This window comes from Ranitomeya imitator, chromosome 2 (genome assembly GCF_032444005.1).
Source record: "Ranitomeya imitator isolate aRanImi1 chromosome 2, aRanImi1.pri, whole genome shotgun sequence".
Taxonomy (NCBI): domain Eukaryota; kingdom Metazoa; phylum Chordata; class Amphibia; order Anura; family Dendrobatidae; genus Ranitomeya; species Ranitomeya imitator.
In genome coordinates, this window is record NC_091283.1 from 464,741,318 (window position 1) to 464,755,183 (window position 13,866).

General features: G+C 42.4%; 1 protein-coding gene across 1 annotated transcript in view; it reads right to left on the reverse strand.

The window, feature by feature from the left end:
• CDH26 (cadherin 26) overlaps positions 1-13,866 on the reverse strand; it is a 122,874-nt gene that overhangs the window by 14,091 nt on the left and 94,917 nt on the right. The window contains exons 8-16 of the mRNA XM_069751210.1: positions 13,299-13,484; positions 10,591-10,862; positions 8,549-8,691; positions 5,307-5,543; positions 4,888-5,109; positions 2,790-2,920; positions 2,110-2,166; positions 856-924; positions 719-772 (exon numbers count right to left, since the gene is read on the reverse strand). Of these exons, the coding sequence (XP_069607311.1) occupies positions 719-772; positions 856-924; positions 2,110-2,166; positions 2,790-2,920; positions 4,888-5,109; positions 5,307-5,543; positions 8,549-8,691; positions 10,591-10,862; positions 13,299-13,484 (1,371 nt within the window). The remainder of the gene's footprint in view (positions 1-718; positions 773-855; positions 925-2,109; positions 2,167-2,789; positions 2,921-4,887; positions 5,110-5,306; positions 5,544-8,548; positions 8,692-10,590; positions 10,863-13,298; positions 13,485-13,866) is intronic.

A 13,866-nucleotide genomic window follows, 5' to 3' on the forward strand; every position in this document is an offset into this window, starting at 1 on the left:
ATGCAACTCGGGGCTACGGATGGGTTTTTTTTTTTTTAAGTACCTACAGGGATTGCCTAGGACAATTTTTTTTCTTGTTCTATGGGCCTAAAAACTAAAAGGCAGGTAGTTGCTAACAGAGAAAGGCACCAACCTGCCTGCTTTACAGTACGCCAGAGATTAAGCTACTTCACGTCAACAGAGCAGTTCTTCTTGTTCTTCTGGGCTGCTGTCGACAGGGAGTGACAGCTGACATCACGCTGACTGACATCTGGCTTCCCGCAGTTAGGCAGCGGGGAGCCAGCTGTCAATCAGTATCACGTCGGCAGTCACACCCAGTCAACAAAGCAGAGTTGAAGAGAAGCCGCAGATCTGTCGACCTGACATCAGCGGAAGCCACATAATTGCCAGTAGCAGCTATCAGACCAGTATATACGTAAGGCTTTCTCCTTTTCTACAGTATTAAACATGACTTGGATTTCAGAAGGGGGTAGACATTTAGAGAAGAACTATATCTACATAATAATCGTATGTGTTGAATCAAATAGCTAAACAATGATTAGAAATTGGAAAGCTACTGTATACTGCAGCTTCCCATAAAAGCAGGATCAGCAGCTCTGAGGCACCCACTGCACCCACAAGTACAATGCAATAGAAGAGAACATGATCTTATGTAAATGGTATTATTTGGAGGAACAGTGCACAAGCCAGCTATTTGCTGATGCCAGGTCACACTCACCATTTCCCAGGACTGATGAGGTGTCCGTGATATGGGGGATCGCCCAACTCCATCCTAATGCAAGACAGAGTGACATTTGTTATAAGTGTGGTCTATGACTTGTGAAGTGGTAAAATACCAATCTGCTAGACACTCACTGTTTCCCATGATGGATACGGAGGCCTCTGTAGTGTGCTCGAGAGGGTTCGTCCCACTGCTTCTTTTTCCTGCAATTAGGGAACATAATGGTTGTCTAAAGTGATCGGCATTACAAGGTATTCCTATGGGTAATGCTCGCTTGCTTACATGTTTAGCAACTTTTAATCAGTACTAAGGTAAAGCCACCTCAAGCCTTGTCTAAGCTTATTGGCCGTCTTATCATCTATCTTCAGAAGCACAGGTCTCCCCTGCTTCCTGCTTGCCAGGGAACGGTGTGCTCCTGAAAACTGACAGTTCGGATTAGTGGCATGGTAGCCACTGGTCAAAACTACGTATCAGTGAAGCAATCCGGTCAGCTTCAGCCCCACGTTTACAAGCTATATAAAAAAAGCTTGCAAATGCGCACTCCTTGCCTAGGAAACCGGCCACCTCTGAAAGACTGCAGAAGTGTCCAGTAACCTTGGAAATGAGCAGTAGACAAAAAAAATGAAAAAAAAAACCCCTCAATTCTTGAGAACAAAGAACATTTTTAATAAGACGTAAATTGCAAAGCTCCTTGTGTTTACAGTTTAAGAAGTTGCCACAACCCATTTAAATTTTCCCTCAACCATGCTTTACCTTGCAGCTTTGCTTCTTCAGTGTACACTGAACCTTAGCTTGTACTTAAAGAACTGACAGGTGTGAATACAATCTAATAAGTATAGCAGGTAATGATTCCAACATGGGACGCTCCTAGTAAGGTCTCATGTAAGGCAATAGCACATCCCTGTTCAAAATAGTAGTGCCATAAAGGAGTATGGGGTCTTTACTGGACCTATGTAGGTCTTGGCTCTCGTCGCGGTCCAAGTGATACGGCAAGTACTAAGACATATGGAAGAGAATGGTGCAGGACTGTGTCCTTACAGCTGAAACATGAGGCCAAAAACATTGAGCCGAGACCCCAATTCATCAACACCAGCGATGAGAGGACGTGTTGAAGTCAGATGCTCCATATTCATTAAGCGGATTTAGGAGTAAGATTTCTGGCATAGAGAATGCCACAGCTCATTATGATTTATACGACCTCTGGTTTTACCCCCCGGCAGTGTCTCAACCCCAGATCCACCCATTTAGGCAGAGTTGGGAGACCCTGGAGTGAAAAGGCCAAAAAGAGCAACATTTTTGCGACTGTTCAAAGCAGCTTGCCTCAGAATTTTCCTAAATTGCTTTGATGAATCGGGTCTATGACGTTTACAAAAGTGGCATAATGTTACCTTTACGCCAAGATCCATATTTCCATTTCCATTAACCAGGAGAACAGCTGGGGACGCCTGATGGTATATAAAGAATAGAGCATTAATAATAGGACATATTTCCATTTATATTAATGAAGTTCAAGAAAAAAAATATTCTGCAATATTTGGGAATAGTAAATCGGGGTGTCCTGTTGCTGTTCTGCTACACATTCATATAAATGTAATGACTACCGTTCTATCACCGCTAAGCCACTCGGCACAGAAAGGGTATAAAACACATAATAAATAGTGTGCAAGTCCTACGAGAATTTTTTTTGCAGCAAATTGCATCAAAATTCTGATGCATTTAGCTAGATAAGTCTCCCGCATTAATTATATACCTTTGACCATTTAGTCTTTAATATTTGAGATTACCACGCGTACACCTTCGATGCCTGGTACAAGTAATGTTACTGCACGGTCATTTTATTAAACTTGGCTTATAAATCCACATGGCCTTGGCATGTGTTAGTGAATCAGGGCCTGCTATATGCCATCTGGTGGTGAGATGAAAATGTAATACAGTGCCACCTAGTGGTCACATTATGTTATGAGAGTAATCACATGATATGCTTTGTATTTTCTTTTCCAAGATTTGGGGCCTGCATTATAATTGACACTTGCACAGCGCCCCCTGGTGTCATGGTTGTGCAGCTTACCTGAGATAGCACACTTCCCCCCTCCTCATTATACTGGATCAAGGTTTGATTGCCTTCATCACTTCCAGGGATCTTATGAAGATTCTTTCCACCAGCGCCACAGAGGAAGCACATAAGCAAACATAATGCCACTAGAAAAAAAAGAAAAGTATAGTCACAAAGCACAAGAGGAAACACGCAGCATTGGGATCCTCATTTTAAGAGTAAGTTCACACTAGGCGTTTGTTCAGCATTTTTTTCTGCAGCAAAACCTGACCTCGTGGCAGGAAAGAAGCTACATAAAAAAGCATGGTTTTGCTGCGGTTTTGGCATGCTAGATTTGTCTCTTGTGCATGCTAACAAAGTTTAGTATTGAAAAAAAAAGTCCTGTTCCAAAGAATTAAGTTTTAGCACAAAAACGCTGCAAAACATGATACCTGAATTTTTGGTGCGTTTTTCCGTGTTTTTTTAATCACCCATTAAAGTCAATGGGTGAAAAACACTGAAAAAAGTGACATGCTCTATGTCCAAAAACCATGCAAAGCACAAAATACTGATGACAAAAAAAACAAGCTGTGTGCATGAGACTTCTGAAATCTCATAGTCTTTGCTGGTACTGTAAAAAACAGCTGAAAATTAGCATAAAAAGGCAGCAAAAACGCCCTGTGTGAACTTAGCCTAAATCCTACAGTCTGGAGTTTGGAAGTTCTCCACTGCAAGGTCCGCATTCAACAAGGTGTATTGTACCCAAGTCTTAATGAAGGGTGCGCTTGGGTAAGATGTCCCTAATTTGTTATTAGATGTGCGCCCCTCTTAATGTGTGCCACTGGATTATATTTACCGGTATGTCATAATTTATGTGACTTTTTCGGCATAAATTATGATGAATTTGCTGGCTGGGTTTTTGACGCTACGTATTTTCGCTGCATCAAAAATGCGTAGTCTTCGGCCACATGCACACACTGAGTATTTGTTGAGTCTCTTACCTCAGGAGGGGAACAATCAGAGGAAAAGTATAATAGAAACACGTCACCACTTCTGTATTTATCACCCACTCCTGGTTTTGGCGTACAAATCCTGAGGTAAAACACTGACCGAATACTGAGGTAAAATACTGTTTAAGGCTATGTGCACACGTTGCGGATTAGCCTTAGGAATTTCTGGTGCGGATTCTGCCTCTCCTGGCAGAAAACGCACCTGCGGATTTGTCGCGTTTTTTGTGCGGTTCCGCAGCGTTTTTTGTGCGTTTTCTTGCGGATTTGCTGCGTTTTTTTTACCCCTGCGGTTTTCTATAATGGAATGGGGACAAAAACGCTGCCGATTCACAAAAAAAGAAGTGACATGCTACTTCTTTTAAACTGCTGCGTTTCCGCAGTGGATTTTCCGCAAAGTGTGCACAGCATTTTTTTTTCTCATTGATTTACATTGTACTGTAAATCAATTGCGGAAATGCAGCGTTTCTGCACCGCAAAAAAACGCTGTGGATCCGCAGAGAATCCCCAAAGTGTGCCCATAGCCTAAATACTGAGGTAAAACACTGACCGAATACTGAGGTAAAATACTGATTAAATACTGAACGTGTGCACGTGGCTTTATAGACATCTCATGCCCACTGTGCTTTTTTTGCTCAGTGTGAACTGACTTGCTTTGGGCAATTTCAAGTCCGCTACATTTTAATTTCTCTTGCAAGTACGCTAAGTTTTATGTGCAGATTTTCCCATAGACTTGCATTAGATGTGGAAAATCTGCAAGTAAAAAAACGCACATGCATGCCACAGAAACGAATGCAAAATGCGTGTGATCAGCAGATGACTAACAATAAAGTTTTGTTGAAGCCAAATACCAGTAAGTTTCAAAAACAAAGCAGCATAGCATCACAAATGCAATAAAAACACAAGTTTAAAAAAAAACTCAATAAAAACAATCAAGTAACCGAATTTAAATAATAAGTTAAGAAAATCTGCAACATCAAAAGCTCAGCGTGGTACGTAGCCTTAATAATTTTGTCTGAGCGAACCACAATTGGCTTCCTATTAAAATGTGTGATTATGTTGTGAAACGTGGGGTCGATACGAGCAGCAGGAAAATGAAATAAGCAAATAACTGATTATAGGCTTACATAGGAACAAGAGCACAGCACCAATAATGGCCCCAATAGCCCCAGGGCCCATGTTATGTGAGGCCGGATCCAACTTCTCACAACTCGCTCCATCTGGACAGCTGCACACCCGTAAATTGAGGACTTGTGCGCTGGAAGATCCCTGTCGGTCATAAATGTCCAGGGGGATGGTGTAGTTTCCCTTAGGGAGGCTTTTCCGCATTAGGATTTCAACAGATTTGTCTGCAGCAAATAAATAATACCACAAGAAATTAAATACGAAGACAATATTTGCTCAGAAAGCAGTGTATCCCTAAAATCATCACCTACAAGTGGCATTATAGTGGTCTTCCTTGAGGAAGAGAGCTATTTTACGTATTTGGTGGTAAATCCCATTAAATTCAGCACTGTACAGACACTAAGCTCAGGACCGGACTTACCAGAGTTCTGATTGACATCCCAGACTTCCTTCACACTTCTGGAATGATCTGCCGGGATTTCAAACTTGAAGGGTCCAGAATATGGATCCAGATCTTTGTCTGTAGCCTCGACAATAATTGGCATCTTGCTGTCCTTCTCGCATCGCTGTAAGAACGGCGCGACCAACTGTGGGGTGTTGTCATTGACGTCAGACAGGTAGAGGAGAACAGTACCAGTTCCAGTTGCTGGAGGGACACCTATATTAGAAATAAAAACCAGTTGATAGGAGGGGTGTGAATCAAAACCCAAGATGACTGTGTAAGAAGTTAGATTAACAAGGTACCCTTATTTTCCAAAAACAACCCCATTCTTGTCCATGGACAGGGTCGTGTATGGTGAACTGAATGTAGTGGAGCTGCAACACTAGCTCATGGACAAGTGTGGCAGACCATCTTTCTCATCCAATACGACTGAACAGTCGAATTGGATGTTTGCTAGTCTGTCCTGTAGTGGCTCAATGGTTTACGTATCACACTACCGTCTAACACGGCAAAGTACTTTCCGATAAAACATCACATAGCACTCGGCCCAGTCTTATTCTATGGGGCAGATGACATCTGTGATTATTTTCTTACACCGATCTGGCATGAGAAAACAATTGCAGCATGCTGCGACTGGCAGTGAGATTCAGCTCACTTGCACCCATACAAGTCTATGGGTGCGTGTGAAACATTGGACTGCATGCGAGAGGATCGGAGCACAGTAGCACGGATAAAGTTAAAGTTTCTTAACAAGGAACAAAGGCAATAATCAGTCTCTGAATACTCGCAGTAACAGGTGATGGACCCCAGGCCGATTCTTTCTGCTGTCCTCTTGTCCTCCTCTGCAGCTTGCACATGTGATCTGTATGGGGCAGGACCAGGTGCCAGATTCCTTCTGTGCTGTACAGTCTTTCTGTACCTGGTCACTCTGCCTGGCAGCCATCTCCTAGGAGCAGTCACAGTCTGTCTCCAGCTCTCTGACACTGTTGGGATGACCTACTGTCTCCGCCAGTTGCTGCGATTCCTCCAGCTTTCTCCCGCTCTAGTGCCCAGGGCACAGACTATGACCAGTACACCTAAGGGTGCTTTCACATTGCGTTTTTGCACCCTGTCAATGGCCCCAGTTGCGTTTAGGTCCGAAACCCCCACAAAACATGGTTTGGACGTTTGTGCCGACAGGGCCATAGACTGTGATGGTGACGGCAGTGAACGTGAGCTCTGACATGTATCATTTTTGGGAGTGTACACCTACAGGAGGCTGACACTCAGATGTAGTAGACTGCATCTACTTTCACACTAGCGTTTTTTTTAATCCGTCGCAATCCATTGTTTGGGGAAAAAAACGGATCCTGCAAAACTGCCCGCAGGATGCGTTTTTTGCCCATAGACTTGTATTAGCGACGGATGGCCACACGTCGCGTCCGTAGTGCAACGGATCCGTCGTGTTTTGGTGGACTGTCGGCACCAAAAAACGTTCAAGTGAACTTTTTTTGTCCGTCGCCTCCGCCATTTTCTACTGTGCATGCGTGGCCGAAACTCCGCCCCCTCCTCACCGGACTTAAGAATGGGCAGCGGATGCGTTGAAAAACTGCATCCGCTGCCTACGTTGTGCACAAATTTCACAACGTACGTCGGCCCGACGCATAGCGACGGACCCGTACCGATGCAAGTGTGAAAGTAGCCTAAGGCCTCTTTCACACTTCCGTCTTTCAGCTCCCGTCACAGTCCATCGTTTTTTGAGTATGCAAGATCTTGCAAAAAAATTTGCATTTTCTCATAGACTTGTATTAGCGACGGATTGTGATGGATGGCCATCCGTTTAATCCGTCATGCACTGGATCCTGCATAAAAAAACGGACCGTCGGGCAGAGAAAACGTTCAGAGGAACGTTTTTTCTGCACGTCGGAAAATCGGTCAGTGACGCATCCTGCGCTGCCCGTCACTGGCTACAATGGAAGCCTATGGACGCAGGTTCGTCGCTGCCTGTGAAAAGCAGGAATCCAGCGACTCGTCCAGTCTTTTCAAACTAAGCATGCGTGGAAGAATTTCCCGTCAGGGAAATTCTCACTTGCTCTCTTTCTCTTTTTACTATTGATGCTACCTATGCAGCATCAATAGTAACAAGATATAATGTGAAAAATAATTAAAAAAAAAAAAAAAAATCGCAATATTCTCACCTACTGACGTCTCACGCAGCTTCACCGATGGTCCCGGCATCGGGGTGGAGCCGCATATTCATTACTGTAAATGAGCGGCCCCACGTGACCGCTCATACAGCAGAAGGTGTGGCCAGGACAGAAAGCAGCACCAGCCAGTGAGGGAGCCGGGTGAGTATTTTAATAACAGCGGGGGGGCGCTCAGGGTGTGGGAGGGAGGTGGGGTCATGGATCTTTATTTTAAACATGATTATTCATATCTTCTCTACAGGAAACGCTGCTGCAGGGAGGATATGAATCGCGGCTTCAGCACCAGTGGGGGGGACAGCGCTTACAGTAGCGCTGTCTCCTGCACGGCACACGGACTGCACAAGGACAACGTCCGTGTGTGGTACGTGTTTTACACGGACCCATTGACTTTAATGGGTCCGTGTAATTCATGCGCTCCCACGAACACTGACATGTCTCCGTGTTTGGCATACGGAGACACGGTCCGCAAAAAATCAATGACATCTGCACAGATGCATTGATTTCACTGTGTCTACGTGTGTCAGTGGCTCCGGTACGTGAGGAAACTGTCACCTCACGTATCGGAGCCACTGATGTGTGAAACCGGCCTTATACAGGGGATTCCAACTCTCCACCAACAGATGATGCCGGAATAAAGAAGGTTAAGACATGCAGAGTTTCAGGGAAGATAAGCCACCACCAGAGATTCTACTTTCTGCTCCTGTTTGAAAAAACATGCACGCTCAGCCAAGTCGAGGGCGCAGGCGTATGAAGATGTTAGATTGAATAGCTGACCGCTTCCAGGTCCGCCACCGGTAAGTGATGATGGCACTAATGATGTTACAATTAAACATGTGTCTAATGTCTGCTGATTGTGCATGCAGCTAAGTGCAGACACGACGCCATTGGCACCGCTCAGAAGGTAGCCCCACTGGACAGCAGTAATCAATAGGAGAACAAACCAATGGAAAGCTTATACTATATTTATATACATGACTATTTATGCAAAAATAAAGAAAGGAAATTGCACAGACCCCACCATAGGGGCGTCCTCACCATCATCTACAGCATACACAACCACTTTGTACAAGGTCTGGTTAACGTAAGGAGATTCTCTGTCCAGCTCTTGAGTTGTTGTAAGAAGTCCCGTATTTTCATCTATGGTCATCCACCCAGCAGGATCCTCAGCGATTCTATACCTGTCAATCAAAACAGATCACCGAAATTATTGATCAATAGTAGTCAACTGGCAAGAGTGTAGACTAATGCAACCCCCAGTGCTGGGTCACTAGACAAGAAGCTTTGCTGGGTATTTGTCCCGTCTACCTGCCTTTTGCTTATCCCATTATCTACCACTATGCTCAACAATTCTTTAACCCCTCCTTGAAAATGATGTGGAGCTCTAGTGATTTTACCATATAATATACTGCAAAATGTAGGGGAAAAAATGTTCAGCTTTTTAGTGAAGCTGATTGAAAAAAAACGTACCGTATATATACAGGTGCATCTCACTAAATTAGAATATCATCAAAAAGTTAATTTATTTCAGTTCTTCAATACAAAAAGTGAAACTCATATATAGAGTCATTACAGAATGATCTATTTCAAGTATTTATTTCTGTTAATGTTGATGATTATGGCTCTAAAAAGCTTGTCTGCAGAGGGAAGCATGAAGTGCTCCAAAATTTCCTGGCACACGGCTGCGCGGACTTTGGTCTTGATAAAACACAGTGGACGTAAACAAGCATATGACTTGGCTCCCCAACCATCACTGATCGCCTCCATGTCACGCCGCATTGATGCAGAAATTGATGTAAAAGGAGCCACGACCAAGTATTGAGTGCATTTACTGAACATACATTTCAGTAGGCCAACATTTCGGATTTTAAAATCATTTTTTCAAGGTGGTGTTATAAAGTATTCTAATTTACTGAGATAATGACTTTTTGGTTTTCATTGGCTGTAAGCCATAATCATCAATATTAACAGTAATAAACACTTGAAATAGATCACTCTGTTTGTAATGAATTTATCTAATATATGAGATTCACTTTTTGCACTGAAGAACTGAAAAAAAAAATCACTTTTTAATAATATTCTAATTTTGTGAAGTGTGCGTGTATGTATGTGTGTATATATATATATATATATATATATATATAATTTTCTATTTTTCTGTAATTACCTGGTAACTTTGTATATAGGTTTATAGTTATGATGATACCAAATTTGAATCATTTTTATTTTTTCTTCCTTGCTTTGCTGCTTAAAAAAAAGGAAATTTGAAAGACATTTAAAATTCTGTTTTCTGGGCAAGCTGCAGTTTTATTGGTGTCTGTACGACGTTTCAGGTTTTTTTTTCTTTGGTGACGACGTGACCAAAAATGTGCAAATCTGTCTTTTTTGCAATATTTTTCTTTTTTTGGTGTTAACTGTATGGATAAATATATTTATATTTTATTAGTTTTGTACCATGCGGTGACATCAAACTTATAAAGGTAATTTTTTTGTGTGTTAGATTGCGCTCTGCTTTCGAAATGGTGTAATTTTTAAAATACCGGTGTATATATATATTTTATTTTATTTTTACTTGTTGCATTAGAAGACTTCAACCTGTGGATGCTTGGTCGCTTTACAATAGATTGTAATACTTTAATTACCAATCTCCTATGAAGTCCATACACAATTTTCCAAGGAAATTTTACAATGGATTATTTATTACTGATGTGATACCATGTATGAACCTGGTTCCAGCACCCCTGCTATTTAACTGCCTGAAGAATACCCAGCAAGTGCCACGTTCTGTATACTGGACACAGCGCCACACACTTGATAATGGTGGTGCTTGGTACTGCGGATAATGTTTGACCAATATATGCAGCAATTCTCACTACTGTACAATGCGATGCGAAAACCAATATCAAAGCTCTGAAAAACCCTTTAATTATTACAACAGAAAAAACCCTTTCCCCCATGTCAGTTTAATCCTCCATAAAATATTTCTGTGTTGTTCCTCCTGGAAAAAGATAATAAACTAAAAAAGAACTGGATGTTATAAGGCAGCAGCAATCAGCAGAATAATGGCAGACTGTAGATACCTGATTTTATTTGGCACTTTATCCGGATCGGTTGCGTTGAACGTTCCCAGGACGCTACCCGGCTTCAGACCTTCTTTTTCTCGGATTGTTTTACTCGTAGGAGAGAAAATGGGAGCATCATTGGAGTCTATTACATTAATACTGACATTTACGCTGCTCCGGACTACTGTTTTCTCGATCTCGAGTTTGCCATTTTTACACGTGTAGAAAGGTTCTTCATTCTCTACCGATATTACGACAATTTTTGTGGGAGTTCCTTCAAAATCCAGAGGCTGAAAAGCAGACAAAAAGTTGTGAATGTTCAGGTGTTAATTTCTCATTAAATATTACCACGGTGAAGAATTGTACTATAGTGGAATATTGAAAGGCAGAAGATTAATGGCAAATATAAATCTACATGTGCGAGGATTTCGGAAGGCCTCAATCGGATGAATAGTTGGAGAAGTTTCTGTGCCAAATCTGCCACAATACATGTGACTATACTAAAAGGCTTGAATCAAATATGTAATTTTTAGAGCGAAAGTAAGCAATGGATTCAAAAGGAATGGAAAATATTGAAGGGAATCTGTTAGAATTTGTTTTCCATGTAATCTGAGAGCAGCATGATGTAGGGGCTGTGACCCTGATTCCAGAGATGTTTCACTTGTTATACTGCATGCTGTCATTTTGAAACAAAGACTTATTTCTGCTATAGATCTAGCAGTGCTCAGATCGCTGAGCCCTGTATAACCCAGCCCACACCACTGATTGTCAGCTTTCTGTGTCCACTGAATATTGATTGAAAGCCGCTAATCAGTGGTGGGGCGGGGTTACACAGAGCAGGAGGACTGCATGGCACAAGATGCCTAGTCCTGCAGTGATAATCTCCTGCTGATAAAACATTGATTTTATTGAAACAGCAACACACAATCCAGAAAGTGGCACATTTTTTGAAAGGGGGTCTCAGCCCCTACATCATTCTGCTCTCAAATTACATATCAAAAACCTGCTGACCAAGTACCTTTAAGCAAGGACATAAACTTCACCTTCCAGTTGGATCCACTTTTGCTTTTGATCAAAATACTGCATGTGTATTTCTAGTCATACGGAAAAACAAAATAGAAAATAACTCACGGCTATGTAAAAGGAAAAACACCAGCGCTCGCAAACTGAATAGTATCCTTAGCAGCTGGGATCAGGACAGCCTGGTGCCAAGGCTGTAATATATTGTGAACAAAAGTGGTATAAAAGAACTGATGCCGCGCTTAAGGAGATATCACTACTGGAAGGGTGTATACGCACAATAAAACACGAGATGAAATCCCCCACCGGTGCTCCTGTTGTGCGCCCAGAATAGATCTGCCCTGTAAATACTGTGCAGTGTGGAGAGTAGATATACCATATGTACAAACACGATGTCTAGCACTAATAGCTCTGGTCTGACTCACCAGGTTTCCGTAACATGGTAGGTGCAAAGAGCTATCAGATGCGTGGATCGCCTGTCAAGATTGCTGAGCGGCGATCCTGATGAGCAGGTACTGGGGAAAGAAGTGGGCAGGCAGCAGCCGCAGCCAAGCGGGGTGGTGGTGAGTCGGCGTGGAGTCTGGAAACACCGCGGCGGGTGGCGTCCCTGGATACAGACAGGAAAGATGGCCGACAAGAGTGCCTAGCGTGTGACGTCACAGAGGCTACAGGGCAGCGGGTTCAAGAAGGTTACCGATGCATTTCGAAGGAGCTCAGTCCTTGTTCATCAGGGATCACCCCACTTCTTTCCCCAGTACCTGCTAATCAGGATCGCCGCTCAGCAATCTGGGCGCACAACATGAGCACCGGTGGGGGATTTCATCCCGTGTTTTATTGTGCATATACGCCCTTCCAGTAGTGATATATCCTTAAGCGCGGCATCAGTTCTTTTATACCACTTTTGTTCAGAAAATAAATCACAGTTGTTTGGTCTTTCCTTGATAAGTCACCCAAAATTAATGTCTCATCTATGATGAAGGCAGAAGAGCAACAACCTGCAACAGGGCCTCATCAACCAAGATATCATTGTCAAATGTGGCAAAGTGATGTTAGCATCAGGACCCATGTCCAACTGCTAGCTCTAACTCGAACAGAAAATGTTATCCTTCCCTGGGCCAAAATAATTTAGCTAAAGTTTATGTAAAAGTATACAACCAAATATAAAAGTTCATCAATTAAAGGTTTATTCCCAACTTTAGACGTTATTACCCATCCACAGAGAAGCCGATAACTTGTTGATTGGTGAGGGGCCAACTGCTAGGACCCCACCATCCAATAGAACAGGGCTTTAAGAGATGGGGCGACTGGAAGAAACGTTGGATGGCAATTTGCTCCACTGTTCCATTCATTCTCTATAAGACTGGAAGAGTATAGTGCTCAGCTTTTTCCAACAATCCCATAGAGAATTAATGTAGCAGTGGTGTACATATCTGGCCACCACTCCATTCAGAAGGGGATTCTCCTGAGCTCTGTTCTGTGGACCTCACTGATCCGATGGATAGGTGAAAACTTCTAAAGCTGGCAATAATCTTTTACAGTTGCCTAACCCTTCCCAACCCTGACATTATCTGTCAGGGATCAGTTAGGAGGATCCTATATACAGGAGATGGCAGGTCGCTTACCAAAATTATCAGGTTTTGTTGACTGTAATCTAAGATGTATGGCGGTCTTTACACCCTAGAAATAGAGACCCTGCAGATCCTTACCGATACAATACTGAGAATTCCTTCATTGGTTTCCGGATCTGTTGTCAGGTTGTAATTTTGATTCTCATTCCCAGATAAGATCTTGTACTTTGCTCTCCAAGCAGGTGTCTTTGGTGTATCCTTGTCTTCTACTTTTAACCGAAAGATATCATTTTTGACTACCCCTTCCGGAACAGACACCTCAAACTGAAAACAAAGATGGGACACATATGGAGACTGCAGCTCTGATATTTATTTACAGAAGTCAAATATTCATTCCACATTAATTTCTTTAAATTTAAAAAAAAAAAAATAACTTCCACAAATTGCCAAAAATTTCTCTGCTTGGCAGCATGATGAGAAATTTTTACATTTTAGCATGTCCTATCAAGAGATGTGGTTTTAATCATAGTAACATAGTAACATAGTTAGTAAGGCCGAAAAAAGACATTTGTCCATCCAGTTCAGCCTATATTCCATCATAATAAATCCCCAGATCTACGTCCTTCTACAGAACCTAATAATTGTATGATACAATATTGTTCTGCTCCAGGAAGACATCCAGGCCTCTCATAGTAACATAGTTACA